We start from the raw sequence: 13,823 nt of genomic DNA, 5'->3' as shown, positions 1-13,823 counted from the left end.
GACTTCCTTATCACCCCTTCCCCTCAGACCTGTCCTTGCAGTCCAGAACGCAGATATGCCCCTGGGCCAGCCAAGGACTCGTCGCCTCTTCTAATTACAGTGAAGCCCCAAGCAAGCACTCACTATCCAGACTCTAAACCTCAACCTCCTCCTCCACTTCCGAATCATCCCCATCACCCAGCACCGAGAACGGCTGCTTCCCACTTCCCTCTCCCCGCTGCCGATTCCCGACAAAGATGATCTCCTCTTCTTCCTCTTCCTCCAGCTTCACCCCCTCAGCCAATGCCTTCGCCGCCTCCGCCTCTGCCTGCGCCTTCCCTGACGCACATTTCGCCCGCTGTACGCTCTCCAGCGCGTCTCGCTCGGCTTTCTTGACCTCTTCGTCTGCCGCCTCTCTGAGCCTCCGCATCTTGTCCTCCGCCTGCCGCCTAGCAGCTTCCGCTTCCGCCCTCGCCTCCTCCTCTGCCTTCTCCAGCTTCTCCTTTGCCGTCTCCCTTGCACTCTCCACCCTTGCTTTGGCTTCCTTTTCTGCCTCCTCGACCTCCCTCGCCGCCTTCTCCTTCTCCGCCTGAGCCTTGTCCCTTGTTGCTTGCGCCTTTTCTCTTTGCTGCTGCTCGATGCGCTTGAGCTCCGCCTTATGATCCTGCGTTCGCGCCAGAGCCGCGCGGAGCTCGTCCCGAATCTCCTGTTCTGTCCGGCTTGGGTTGGCCCCGCTTCCGGCCCGCTGCGGCTGATGCGCCTCGGTCGGCGCCTTGATTGAATGCCGCACCTGGTCGACGGCTACTTGGGCGGTGCCACTTGTCTCCCCGGGTAAGGAGCTGTTGAGAGCATGCGCCGGCGCGATGCGGGATGGGTCAATCGAGGTCCCGAGGCGGGATGGGATGAGCGAGTGGGAGGGAGTGGGAGGGATGATGCGGTTGGAGGGACCGCCGGCGTTGGAAGGGATAGCACCGGACAAGGCGTGTGTAATGCGCGCCGAGCGTCCAGCGATGATTTTTGCCTGCGCGGACAGTGAGGGCAGTCGCGCGGATGAGGAGGAAGGGATGGATGAGGATTGCGCCCGGACCGGTGTTGCGAAGTTCGCCCCGGAAGAGTCACCAGCGGGCACGGAGCCCGGTTCAGGCTGTGACGATAGCGCAAGGCGCCGCGACCGTTTAGGAGGAGATTGTTCGATTGCCGCAGATTCCGGCCGCGCCCGCTTCCGCGCCGAGGAGGACTCAGCTGGTACAGCCAGAGATGGAGGAGATGAGGGGAACCAGCGAGGGCCGGTGCGCGCAAGGTTACCGAAGGACTGGATGTCGCCGCAAGCGCTGTAGTGACCGCCCGTTTTCGGCTTCGCCACAAAGTGCTTCCTGAAAAAGTGGCCCCGCATGTTATTCTCCGAAGCGGCGGTGTATGAGCACAGGTGACACCTGTATCCCGCGACAGCGGTTTGTATGCCATGAATGTGATGCGGGTAGCGATAATCGAGGGGAAAGGGATGGGGGATGAATCGTTGCGGATCCTCCTCCGGATACTTTGCGAGTGTGGACGAAATCAACGTTGAAGGTATTCCGCGATGTTTGTAGACGCGGGTGCCGGTGGGCCTATAGTGTCCGCGCATATTGAGCGTGGTCTTCTTGCAACTTTCGCATCGAAAGAGCTTGAACAAGGGATGATAGGAGATTGGTAGGTCCCCGAAGACCGCCTTGTCGACGATGAAGCCGGGAGGGACTTCTTCCACCGCCGAGCCCTCGACTTGCGGGTCCGAAGGCGAGGTGGAAAGCCCAGCCTGCTGCGGAGCGACGGGCGTAGACATGATGTGCGTGACCGGGCCGAGCCGAGCTGTGCGATGCGGAAGTCCACAGCAGGTGTGATGGCAGGACACAACAAGCCCAAGGTTGAGCGATAGTCGACGAGTGCAAGCGAGGAATGAGGCGCAATTAAGCTCGGCCCGTGCAGTTTCCGTGCTTCTTTCGGAATTTGGCGGCATTACAGACAAGTCACGGTAGGTGGCGCCACTGTCTGCACGTGATCACTGATCTGCTCATCAGCAGATGGTGAGGACCGCAGAGAGCGTGACCTTACCTGATACATCTGGAGGACCAGGCACAACCTCGCCGACCTGCCCCGAAAGCTCAACATCGCTATACTACTCTCGATGGCCGTTCCTGATGGGCGCACTGCAGTATACCAGCTTGAGACTGAGCAGCGAAGCGGTTGAGCGATTGTGGCGACGATGGACCTGCCATCAGCTCTACACAGAGTAGGTACTCACCTCCTGCTCCGCGAGAGGTCGCTCCGTGTCCTAGCTCTCACCTCTCGAGCTCAATCGCATCTCCGCCCTCGCCCTCGAATGCCAGGCCGCCCGAATTGGCCGTGGAATGCTGAATGGCCGATGTTTTGGGCCGTCGTCCGTTGAGGAGGTACAGTTGACGAGCAGGGTCGGTTTCGGCCGGAAGCAACTACCATCAGCTCATACTCAATCCGCCACTCACCTTCTTCCTGATCTTCCGCTGCATCTCATACCAGCTCCACTGCTGTCTGAGCCTCCCTTTCCGCCTTCTCCCACGCCTCCTTGGCTTCCCTCGCTCTCTTCGCCGCAGAATCCGCCTCCGCCATTCTCTGCAGTTTCATCTCCACCTGCTTCACTCCCTCCGGGCCCAGCGCCTGTCTCATAACGTCTTGCCTCATCCGGCTCGACAAAAGCTGGCTTTCCGCCTTCTTGAGCTTTGCGTCACCGTCCAGCTTCTCCTGTCGAAGCGCTGCGACCGATGCCTGCAGATTTTTGATGGTAGAAAGGGACGCCGCGTTCCGGCTTTCAAGGGAGGCGATCTTGGCTGTAGCTTCGGCCAGCTCGGGGCTAGAGGAGGATGAGGATGAGGGTTTTGGAAGATGACCGAAGGGAGGTAGAGGTAGAGTTTGGGGGACCAGCCGCCGGAGTCGACGCTGGAGGTGGGGGAGGAAGAGGCTCGGTAGCGGATTCCAACCGTGAGCGCTTGGCCGGAGGTGCGAGGTCCACCGAGGCTGATGTGGCCGTGGGTGCTGGTTGTGAGCGGAACCAGCCCCCACTGACGCCAGTATAGCCAGGAATGAACGCCTGGATATCGCGGCGGAAACTGTAGTAGCGCGTTGTGTTTCGGTCCGTCATTTTGTGCTCCACCTTGAGGTGAAGTCTTACCTGCGCATCTTCACGGCATACGAATGAGCATGCCTTGCATGCGAAGCCAGTAGAAGAGGTGGAGATACCGAGTATTCGGAGATGACGGCGAGTGGGTGTGTTAAGGTGATCGAGGCCGCAAGCGTGGTACGGGTCGCTTTCCGGATGCGAGGCCAGGATGAGGCCTAGACGATCAGGCGATGGCTTGCTCAGCCCCCGATGCTTGGCGCCTTTATCTCCGAAGTGCTCCGTGATACTCTGTATGCCCTCCCCACAGCGGTAGCACCGGAAGTACAGGTAGATGGTGTTGTACGACACAGGGACGCCTGCGAAGAGGGAGCGGTCGAAGAAGAAGCCGTGTTCGTCGAGTGACTGCCCAGCTTGTAAGTTGGAGTACTTGGCTGCAATTGAGCGGGTGGTAGGGACCGATGGGGACATGCTCGTCATGCTGTCGTGGCTCTCATAGAAGGAATGCGCGGAAGCTAGATGCGCAGCTAGCTCTGTTTACAACCTGCCAACGGAGATGGACAATTCTCTCCGCTGCCCGGTTAACTCGGAGCTGAGTCAGCCGGCTTACACGCTCTCATTCCTCGGCTCCTCGTGGAACCTTCCGGCTACCTTTGCCTCCTTACCCGACATCTCTCCCTTCAAAAGCTCGCCCTCTTTGCTTCTGCTTATCCTCATTCACTCTCACTTCTACCTTATTTACACCTCTACAACCCATACAGCAGTACAAAATGACCTCCACAATTCAAAACATCACCAACGCCATCCCCTCCCTCGGGCGGGCGCGGGTATTGATCAAGTCGGCCGACGATGTTGTCATCGTCTCGGCGGCGAGGACGGCTGTGACCAAGGTATGTTTGCATTCCTTTCTCCTCGTCTCCGGTACCAAGAGGGCATGGGTAGCTCAGGCTGTCAAGAGCTCGATCTGGTCGCCTCACTGGGGGTCGTGATGTTGTTCGACGCGCCAAGTCTTGAATGGGCCGAGCTGACACATCAGGCCAAGAAGGGCGGTTTCAAGGACGCGCTCCCTGAAGACCTTCTCTCTGCCGTCTTCAAGGAGGTCTTGAAGCGCGGAAAGGTCGACCCGTCCAAGCTTGAGTGAGCTACCCTCATCCCTCGTTTGATGAGATCCAGCTGACGTATCCAGGGACGTTGTCGTCGGAAACGTCCTTCCCCCAGGCGGAGGTGCCACTATCGCCCGTATGGCTCAGCTCCACGCCGGTATCCCCTACACGTAAGCTGCTCCCTTCATCTCCTCTTCCAGGCTCAAGCTGATCCCCAGCGTCGCCATCAACACTGTGAACCGCCAGTGTTCCTCCGGTCTCACCGCCATCGCCCAAATAGCCAACCAGATCAAGGCCGGCGAGATTGATATCGGTCTCGCTGCGGGTGTCGAGCACATGACGGCTCACTATGGTGCGGGCGTCATGCCCAAGAAGATCTCGGACGACGTGCTCGCCAACCCTGAATCGTCCGACTGCCTCATTCCCATGGGTCTCACCTCGGAGAACGTCGCCAACCAGTACAAGATCTCTCGGGACGTCCAGGACGCGTTCGCGGCCAACTCGTTCTCCAAGGCGGCGGAGGCACAGGCGGCTGGCAAGTTCAAAGAGGAGATTGTTCCCGTCAAGGTGAGATCGGCTTTGCGGTAATTCGTGCTTGGCTATAGCTGACTCTCAGGTCCGCTGGACTGACCCCAAGACCGAGGAGGAGAAGGAGATTATCGTCGACGCGGACGATGGAATCCGACCTGGCGTCACCAAGGAGTCACTCTCCAAGCTCAAGCCCGCCTTCTCCAAGGACGGCTTTACGCACGCCGGGAACGCCTCGCAAGTATCGGACGGTGCCGCCGGTGTCATCCTCGCCCGCCGGAGCGTCGCCCAAAAGCTCGGCCTCCCCATCCTCGGCAAATTTGTCATTTCCGCCGTCGTCGGTGTCCCGCCAAAGGTCATGGGGTATGTCTATCCCTTTCGCTCTTCTTCTCTCTTGATACGTGCTGACGATCAGTGTGGGACCAGCCTTTGCCATCCCCAAAGCCCTCTCCAAAGCCGGTCTCTCCAAGGACGACGTCGACTTTTACGAAATCAACGAAGCCTTCGCCTCCCAGGCCGTCATGTCCATCCAGCACCTCCACCTCAACCCCGACATTGTCAACCCCGTCGGAGGCGCTATCGCCATGGGCCACCCCCTTGGCTGTACCGGTGTCCGCCAGGTCTGCACCGCGCTCAGCGAGGCCAAGCGCGAGAAGAAGAAGATCTTTGTCACGAGTATGTGTATTGGGAGTGGGATGGGAATGGCGGGTGTCTTTGTCAATGAGCAGTAGGGCGGTGCAGAGTGAGACATGCGTGGGGCGCGGGTCTGGCAGTATAGGTTCGGTTATTGTATAGCTTCGCATTGTCGTCTGGTTTTATCAATCATGCTGTACTGCTGTTTCAACCCTACTCTTGACAGTCTACTGACGCGCTACTACCTGACTTATACCCGACTGATACAGACTCATAGGCAGCAAGGGTTCCTCATAAAGGACCAGCTAGGTCTTACGCGTTGCAGCAAGCTCGACAAAGGAAGTTCGCGGTGTCGCACATTCTAGCAGGTAAGCTGGTAGTCCGGTCATCTCTACATTGGGCGCCGGTCTAACACCTCCTGCCGATCATTATACTACCCCATCGCCAGCTTGATCATCATCCACCAAACTCACCAACACAGCTCGACTTCACACAGATACCGATCGATCTCACCGCGCAGCGAGACCTGCACCACAACACGACACAGCATGTCTAGGAAGAAGCGCACAACCGCGAGTACCTCGACTGACTCGCGACCCGGCGGCGGCACGCGGCGGAGTGACCGCGATCCTGATGAAGAGTGGGACAGCGATGACTTCGAATGGGTCGAGACTGCCGACAGCGAGGGTGAGGTCGAGTCCGAGTCGGAGTATTACTTCTTGAGCAGCAGCCCGGGTGGCCGCTCGAAATCAGGTCAACCCCCAAGCTCCAATGGCAGTCGAGGTGGTGATCGCAGTGGCGATGTCGATCAGATATTGTCAGAAGCGTATCTCGGAGGAGACATCGATTCAGACGAGGCATGGATCAGTGAGTCAACCTCTGCTGCGGGCAGCGGCTACCTGCCGTATTGTATGGTCACTGACGTTTTCAGTGCTGCAGGCGATGCTCAGAAAGGAAAGGCGGGCCGAGAAGTCGGTAGCAGCGACCTATCTCTTTCATATTGAACGGCTCAAGCGTGGCGCCGGCCTGCTGCCCGCACACTACGATGATGGAACAGATGTCACCTATGAGACGCTCAATGAAGACCTGGAACAAGGTCTAGAGAAGCTCAGAAGTGACTTTCCGACGTCTCAAGCCGGGTTGCGCGACTCGTATGCAGAGTATCAGTGGTTGTCGCGTCAGGTGTGGGAGTCGGCGCCAGGATTAACAGGTAGCCCCGAGTCGCTCTTCCAAAAGATGGAAGCCGAGAATCCAGAACTCGGTGAGTATTCCAGCCCCTCTCCTCGGTCACGCACAGACTGCAGCTACGGTGTCGAGGACTGAGATCATGGTGTTCTTGACTGATAACCCCGTAGCGAGGACCGACGAGTACGCGACCGAAGCGACCTCCTGGCGGAGCGGTACGGATACCATGAAGACGCTCCTCCAGAAAGTGCATGACTTTGAGGCGCAGCAAAAGGAAGGCAATCGTGAACTATTATCGGTTTTGGAGGAGGAGAAGGAAGTGCTACGTTCGATCTGGGCAAGGGAGAGGTGGAAGGAGCATTCAGAGAGTACTGTGGCGCCACTGGCCATGGCGGGGCGTTCGGTCTCGTCGTCCCGGCAGAAGCGATCTCGCTCGATGCGATCAGAAGACAAAAGGTACCACACGAAAAAATCTCGACAGGAGATGGAAGCGGCACGATTGTACTAGTGTATTGACGGCGGTGAATTAGGACAGCGGTCAGTGGGGCGAAAAGAGGGGAGAAGGAAACGGCTCTAGAGTCTTCGAGGGAGACTAGAAGCGGACCTGGACTTCTTGACCGAGCGCGGTGCCTGAGGTCTCGACGTGTGTGGCTTCTAGGTCATGAGCTGTCTATGCAAGCCGTATAGCTCATGTATGCTTCAACCTTCCCTGGTTATTGGTTTCAATAATGCCACTCGTTGAAGTGGTCTGGCCCAATCAGTCAGCGCCTCGACGACCATGAGCGCCAAGACATGGGCTGGTCCCTCAGATACGGTTGCACATGAGCTGATATGGCGATGAGTACCTGCCATATGTGGAGTGCATCCACAAGCGCCAGTACCGAATGGGTGGACGATCGTGAGGGATGTTATCAGTGCAATACAGACAGAGTGTGCATGTACCGACTCTTAAACTAGTTTACTCCCCTTGCCTTCGTCTTTGGCCAAGTTCTGAGAACATCAGCCCCGACTCCTACGGTCTCCAGAGCAGCTTAACACCACATACCTCTCTCAATCCCTCCAAGATCACGCTCAGCCTATCCAGCTTCTCCCTCGCGTACTCCCTCGCGTCAACGTTAACCTTGGCTTTCTCCACTGCCGTCTCCGCCTCGACCTTCTTCTCCAAGACGAGCCTGTGCAGCGCCGCACGCAGGCTCTTGATGTCGTCCTTGTCGAACGTGGTGCCTTGTGTGGACGCTGCGGCAGGAGGATACGAGGGAGGGGAAGAGGGGCCCTTGTTGCTCCAAAGCGAGTGTCGGACGTCCGGCTCGGCGGAGGGTTGAGCGGCGACAGCGACATCGGCCGGAAGGGCGGTCGGTGAGGGATGGGCACGGGGGTATTGCCACTCATCCTGAGTGTCGCGCCAGCTCTTCCACCCCTTCCTGCCGAGCTCGGTCCCGCACACTGTGCCGGTACCGCCAGAGACCCGCTCGGACTCCACCCGACGTTGTTTCTGTTTGAAGTAGAATGTGGCGGCCCCGGCACCGAGCGAGAACTGGGAGTCAGCTTGAGCAGAAGCACGAGCGGCGACAGTGGAGACATGAGGATAGCAGGCGCTGGGGGAGAGAGCAAGACGTGAGGGGACGCAGTACTTACCCAGAAGAACCTGCGGAAGAAGCCAAAGCGGAACATCCTGCGGTGGAAATGACCGCCATGATAGCCGTGGTGCGTGAATACATGAGGATGGGGACCGTGAATGGGCGAGGCACCAGTAGGAGCACCAGCTGCGGCAGCTCCGAGAGCGGGACCAGAGGGAGGCGCGGCGGTAGGCGGCCAGTGGAAGTTGTGTTTGAAGGAGTAGTTCATCTTGAGGTAGTGTCGAGTGGGCTTAGTGGGATGCTGGGATAGGTCTCAAAGTACTATCGAATAGATGATGATGGCGGCTGTGAAGGTTTGCTGAGTACAGGTGAGCTTATATAGCTGTCGAAGCGGCCGAGAGGTGTGTCAGCTTCATCCGTACTCACGGCCTGCCGAACAGACGCGCACTCAGTTTGCCGAGTGTGACAGTCAGCGCTGGCGAGCCACTCCGCCACTGACGCGGCCTCATGTCCACCCTGCGCCGTTTTCGCCTTGTTGACCTTGGACATGGTACAACACCTGCCGAGCGGAATCGTGTCGCTATGAGCTGCGGCGGCGACGGCCTCGGCCTCGGTCTCGGCTTTAGGCTACAGGGAGGGACTGAATAACGGCTCCACCCTTTACCGGCGCCGGTGACCGCTTGGCTCGTCCGGCTATCTCTGCGAACCGGCCATTCCTACCGTTTCGTCATGGTGCTTGACGAAACTTTCCATTCTCCCTATATATAAGCAGCTGCGACAGTATAGACATAGACTCATAGACCTGAACCCTCCCCTCACTTGTCCACCGCGCACCGGCGGCAGCTCTTAGCTCTATCCCCGCTCCACCGTCACTCAACGTACGAACGCAAGATCCAGCCACAATGTCCGACTCCTCCTCCGACCTCGAAGCTACCAAGCTCCAATCCAAGCAGACCGTGAACCAGACCAAGTCCTTCCTCTCTGGCGGAGCGGGCGGTATCGCGTGCGTGCTCGTCGGCCACCCGTTCGACTTGACCAAGACGCGCATGCAGACGGCCGCGCCGGGGGCGTACACGGGCGCGATTGATGTCGTTCGTAAGACGATTGCCGCGGACGGGATCAAGGGGTGCGTCTTTCTCCTCTGGCAGATGTAAGGCTAAAGCTGACGGCACAGGATGTACAGAGGGATTACCCCTCCCCTCGTCGGTGTCACTCCCATCTTCGCCATCTCGTTCTGGGGGTACGACGTCGGAAAGCGGATAGTGTACGCTGCGACGCCGAGCAGGAAGAGCCAGACGCTCAGTATTGGGGAGTTGGCGATTGCGGGAGGGCTGAGTGCTGTGCCTGCTACGTTGGTAGCGGGGCCGGCGGAACGGGTCAAGGTGCTGCTGCAGGTGAGTCACGGTTTAGTGAGAGGCGTAGGGTTGGATGATACCGTTCTGCGCGCCAGCGAGGGGGAAAGTGACCTGGAACGCCAGAACCAAAGAGCGAGGCGGAGTCACAGCTAGCTATTGCCAGCGGAGCACCTTGCTGACGTGACAGGTCGCGGGACAAAGCGGCCAAGCGGCCTACTCGGGCCCTATCGACGTCGTACGGAAACTATACGCCGAGGGGGGTATGCGATCCATCTTCCGAGGCACTTTTGCGACTTTGGCGCGTGATGGACCTGGGTCTGCTGTGTGAGTCCGAGCTCTTACTATTCCTGCGGACTAGGAGGCTCTTGTATCGAAGCTAAGGCAGGCGGGATGGGCGCGTAGAGACAGAGCGGGAGAGCATTAGGCATGAGAGATGGGTGGGAAGGGCAGGGAGATCGGAGCTTCTGCTAAGGCGCGCTGGACGAGACAGTGAAGGTCGCCTCTTCGGACACCGGTTGATGGGGGCGAGGACCGATGCTGACTGCTTAGCTACTTTGCCACCTACGAAACACTCAAGCGCTCCCTCTCCCCCGCTCCCGCCCTTTTGCCGAACGGCGAAAAGGCTGCTGCGCCGCCACTGAGCTTGCCGGCGGTGATGCTCGCGGGTGGATCGGCCGGGGTGGCCATGTGGGCTATTGCGATCCCTCCTGACGTATGTGTTTCTCATCTCTGCTGATTCCCCCACGTATCTCGCGGCGCACCCGTGGGCATGCTGGAAGGAACGGGGTGGTACGGAGCCGGAAGAGACCGCAGCTGACATCGCAGACCATCAAGTCTCGCCTCCAGTCCGCGCCCCAGGGGACCTACTCGGGCTTCATGGACTGCGCCCGGAAATTGATTGCTGCGGATGGTGTCACGGCGCTCTGGAAGGGTTTCGGGCCGGCTATGGCTAGGGCGTTCCCTGCCAACGTGAGTTGCGGCTCTGATTTTGTGCTTGGGCGGTGACAGAGGCTGGGAACGGCTAGAATGGACATTGGAATACGGCGGACGCCGGAATCGGGATGAGAAGCCCCGAGAACGACGTGTAGAGGGAAATGAGCTGACAGATAGGCTGCTACCTTTGTTGGTGTAGAATTGAGCTTGAAGCTCATGGACGGGCTGTGGTAATTTTGGCCTTTGAGTTGAGCTTTGGGGCTTAGTGGAGAAGGTCGTCACGGGGATACCCATTAGACTGATACACATGCATTGGTACCTTTGTCTCTAGGCTGAGCAGTGCGAGCGCTATCGAATCTATATAGCCCGTCAATACAATCTACGTTTCTACGTACAAGGCTATTACATGCCCAGAATCTGTCTTTACAACGAGTCATTGGTCTTCCTCCATCATCACTCATCCCGCCTCTAGCAATTTTAACCCCTCCCACCTGGTGTGCTCACCGCCCACCCCACCCCACTCTGTCTTCCTATCCCTCCTTGCCCTACCCGTCCTGGCCCCCTTGCATCGCCCATCTGCCCGCCCGCGCCGCCCATGCCCATCCCCACTCCTATCCCTGAACCCAACCTCGACAGACCGATCCTGACAGGAACAGGGGTCCCCATCTGCGGCTGCACCGGCATCCTCCCAAACAGTGTCGGCTGAAACGGGGTAGACAGCTCGTCCATCTCGTATCCTTCCCTTCCGGATCCATGGGGGGTTGAGGCGGATGACGGTGTACCGGAGACGATAGAGAGAGGGTGGGAGAGGTGCTGCTGGAGAAGGGACTTGGGCTTGGGTTTAGATTTGGGTTTTGAGGTGGGTGCGGGTGTGGGTGAAGGGTTTGACGTTGTTGCGGAAGAAGGAGGTTTGGACATCATGCTGAGTAGTTGGGCGGTGGATGGCGCGATGGGAACGGTCGACGGGCTTGAGACCGAGGGGGTAGGTATAGTAGCCGAGGCCGATGGTTGGCTTTTCCGAGGTGCTTTCTTGGCTGACGAGGACGCGCCTTGCTCCTCAGCTCCAATCCCGCCTGAGCTGATCTTCCGCCTCTTCGCTCCCTTCCCTCCTGAGGCAGCACTCGTACTGCCTGGAGTAGAGCCCAGACCATTGACATTGATCACCGCCCGCGCCAACATCCCGAGCTCTTCCGCGTCTCTCTGGAGGTGGTCCGTTTCTAAGAGGTACGGGTCGATCGCGCCGGATATGGTGGCCGAGCTGCTATCAGACTCGGAGGAGTCGCTGGCGGAGTCGGATGTAGAGGTTGAGCCGGAAGATGACGATGATGTGCTCGTGGAAGATGATGAGTTGGAAGAGAAGGAGGTGGAAGTGACGGGTATGGAGGAGGCGCGTGAGGGGAGGGTAGAGAGGTGGGCATAGTGATACCGCAGGACGTCGGCTTCTGTGATTTCCGCCATGTTGGTTCGAGATATGCAGCTTGGTGCGGGCGAGGCTGCGAGGGAGTCGATGGGATGCTGATATCAGCAACGCGATCGAGCTAGCGTGAAACGCCAGTCCGTGCGCGTATTCGGCTTGATTCCGAAATTGCTCCTGGCTGGAGCAGAGATAACGCCGCCAATTGCCGCGTGCCACGTCTGCGCTACCAGCTGCGCCACAGAACGTTGCGACTCATTCCTCATCGATTCATCATTATAACCTTCCCCTTCACCAACCTCATCACAATGAGTACCGGCGTCACAATCAACGTTGACGGGTACATTGACGACAGGATGCTCTTCGCCGGGCTCCCTTTATCATGCCACCAGCGGCTCGGATTCTTCCGCTGTCATATCTGCGAGTCCGGGGTGACCTCGGTCACAAATCATTTCCTCAACCGCGGACGCGAGCGCCATCCTGATCTACTCGGCACAGTCAGCTCCAAGCACATCAAACTCATCATCGCGGCATACCCAGAACGGAAGACTCGCACCCCACTCTCGTGCGCCGAGGGAGGGCGCTACCATAGTCACATCCCGGGAATTTTAACCGCGGAGTCTGGTTTGGAATGCCGGGGATGCGGATTCCTCGCCGATACGCGGGGCAACATGGCCACGCATTCTTTCTGGGCTCGTTCTCCGAATTGCAGGAAATCCACCGCGGTGGAGCATATACAGTCGATATACAGTCGCAGCTCCACTCGGTGGTTCAAATCCTCGGCGGAGATCCACCCCGCGCCGGCGCCGGCGCCACGGTCCTCGGCTCCGCGTATCGAGGAGGCCTTACTACCAGCTGCGGGAGGGTTCCCACAAGCTCCTGCGGGGCTTGTGGGACCAAGGGTTGATCTCCCTCAACATCCACCACGTAGACGGCCGTGCCCCGCTCCAGCGGCCGCGGGTTCTGGCGAGCTCGATCCCGTGATCCCCCTGCGACCCAATCGGAGAAACGCTAAGCGGCGGCGATCAGTCGACCCCAAGGTCGGTACGGGAGCTTCACAGCAGCCCGCTGCCGGGCCTATCGAAAGAGGTGCCAAATCCGCTCGCCACCATTGTCGCAAGGCAGCCTCTCCCCCTCGTCTGGCTTCTTCGAGCGATTCTGACGAATCCAACCTCCCTGCTCCTCGGCGCGTCCAGTTGGGTATCGCGTCTGGACGGACAGCGGCCCATACTCGGTCACGGTCACCATCTCCTGCTGCACCAAGCACCGCTCGGCGAGGAGACCCGAACGAGAGCATTGTTCCGCGGGCCGGGACATCTGCGTCTGAAACGGAGACTACTATGCTTCGTTTGGCGCTGGCGAAATCGGAGGCGAAGAATAAGGAGAATGAGGTGCGAAGGACGGAGCTAGAGGCAGAGCTGGGGCGCAAGGGTTTGGCACGCATGCGGTGGCGGAAAAGGCGCAGGACAGAGGCCAGAGAGGCGACAGCAGCGGCGGAAGCGGCGAGCGAGAACGCCCAAAAGGCGAAAGACGAGCTAGAGATCGCTCAGGTGGAGGAGATGATGAACGTGGAGGAGGCAAAGGTCAAGGCAAAGGTCAGAGCAAGGGAGAGAGTGGACAAGGCTGCGAAAGAGGCAGTGGAAGAGATTGAGCGGGCGAAGGCGAAACTGCACAATGCCCAACAGGCGGCCGAACGGGATATCAAGGGAGCGGAGGAGAGGGCAGCGGGGAAAGTGTAGAGGGCGACAACGGCGTGGGAAGAGGCGCAAGCAGCGGCGGAGACGGCTAGAGCGCAGGCCGGGGGGTTGGCGGTCAAGGAGGAGAAGGAGGATGATTCCGAGGTCGTCTATGCGGGGATGGGGCGGCGGGATCGGCACGGGGTGACAATGCCGGTCATTGAGGTGGATGATGGGGAGGACTGAGGGGTAGAGCTGGGCTTGGGGGTACATGCAGGAAGAATGTGAGTTGGAAACGTCGGGACATCGCTGA

At 59.0% G+C, this 13,823-nt stretch overlaps 7 protein-coding genes across 7 annotated transcripts; 4 read left to right on the top strand and 3 right to left on the bottom strand.

Moving 5' to 3' along the window:
- Positions 1 to 133: 133 nt before the first annotated feature.
- Positions 134 to 1,798, bottom strand: MKK02DRAFT_39176 (uncharacterized protein; the record flags this gene model as incomplete). The annotated part of the gene is made up of 1 exon (XM_053090469.1): positions 134 to 1,798. One exon carries the CDS (start codon positions 1,796 to 1,798, stop codon positions 134 to 136), a length of 1,665 nt encoding a protein of 554 aa, XP_052942974.1.
- Positions 1,799 to 2,294: 496 nt separating this feature from the next.
- On the bottom strand, positions 2,295 to 3,577 carry MKK02DRAFT_39175 (uncharacterized protein; the record flags this gene model as incomplete). Its single annotated transcript, XM_053090468.1, has 3 exons — positions 2,295 to 2,444; positions 2,509 to 3,024; positions 3,182 to 3,577. 3 exons carry the CDS (start codon positions 3,575 to 3,577, stop codon positions 2,295 to 2,297), a joined length of 1,062 nt encoding a protein of 353 aa, XP_052942973.1.
- Positions 3,578 to 3,876: 299 nt separating this feature from the next.
- On the top strand, positions 3,877 to 5,468 carry MKK02DRAFT_39174 (Thiolase, N-terminal domain-containing protein; the record flags this gene model as incomplete). The annotated part of the gene is made up of 6 exons (XM_053090467.1): positions 3,877 to 3,996; positions 4,143 to 4,243; positions 4,293 to 4,379; positions 4,428 to 4,776; positions 4,826 to 5,100; positions 5,153 to 5,468. 6 exons carry the CDS (start codon positions 3,877 to 3,879, stop codon positions 5,466 to 5,468), a joined length of 1,248 nt encoding a protein of 415 aa, XP_052942972.1.
- A 450-nt stretch (positions 5,469 to 5,918) lies between these two features.
- On the top strand, positions 5,919 to 7,063 carry MKK02DRAFT_29077 (uncharacterized protein; the record flags this gene model as incomplete). The annotated part of the gene is made up of 3 exons (XM_053087703.1): positions 5,919 to 6,237; positions 6,302 to 6,631; positions 6,675 to 7,063. The coding sequence occupies 3 exons, from the start codon at positions 5,919 to 5,921 to the stop codon at positions 7,061 to 7,063; spliced, it is 1,038 nt and encodes a 345-aa protein (XP_052942971.1).
- Positions 7,064 to 7,503: 440 nt separating this feature from the next.
- Positions 7,504 to 8,400, bottom strand: MKK02DRAFT_39172 (uncharacterized protein; the record flags this gene model as incomplete). Its single annotated transcript, XM_053090466.1, has 3 exons — positions 7,504 to 7,545; positions 7,601 to 8,089; positions 8,191 to 8,400. The coding sequence occupies 3 exons, from the start codon at positions 8,398 to 8,400 to the stop codon at positions 7,504 to 7,506; spliced, it is 741 nt and encodes a 246-aa protein (XP_052942970.1).
- A 634-nt stretch (positions 8,401 to 9,034) lies between these two features.
- Positions 9,035 to 10,654, top strand: MKK02DRAFT_34882 (mitochondrial carrier domain-containing protein; the record flags this gene model as incomplete). Its single annotated transcript, XM_053089034.1, has 6 exons — positions 9,035 to 9,258; positions 9,307 to 9,526; positions 9,675 to 9,811; positions 10,037 to 10,199; positions 10,313 to 10,456; positions 10,598 to 10,654. The coding sequence occupies 6 exons, from the start codon at positions 9,035 to 9,037 to the stop codon at positions 10,652 to 10,654; spliced, it is 945 nt and encodes a 314-aa protein (XP_052942969.1).
- A 361-nt stretch (positions 10,655 to 11,015) lies between these two features.
- Positions 11,016 to 13,573, top strand: MKK02DRAFT_29074 (uncharacterized protein; the record flags this gene model as incomplete). The annotated part of the gene is made up of 4 exons (XM_053087702.1): positions 11,016 to 11,115; positions 11,137 to 11,830; positions 11,852 to 11,901; positions 11,976 to 13,573. 4 exons carry the CDS (start codon positions 11,016 to 11,018, stop codon positions 13,571 to 13,573), a joined length of 2,442 nt encoding a protein of 813 aa, XP_052942968.1.
- Positions 13,574 to 13,823: the final 250 nt, after the last annotated feature.

The sequence above is a fragment of the Dioszegia hungarica genome, assembly GCF_025882075.1.
Source record: "Dioszegia hungarica strain PDD-24b-2 chromosome Unknown MKK02contig_19, whole genome shotgun sequence".
NCBI lineage: Eukaryota > Fungi > Basidiomycota > Tremellomycetes > Tremellales > Bulleribasidiaceae > Dioszegia > Dioszegia hungarica.
Note: the sequence above shows the minus strand (reverse complement) of the source record. Positions and strands in the feature narration are given on the sequence as shown.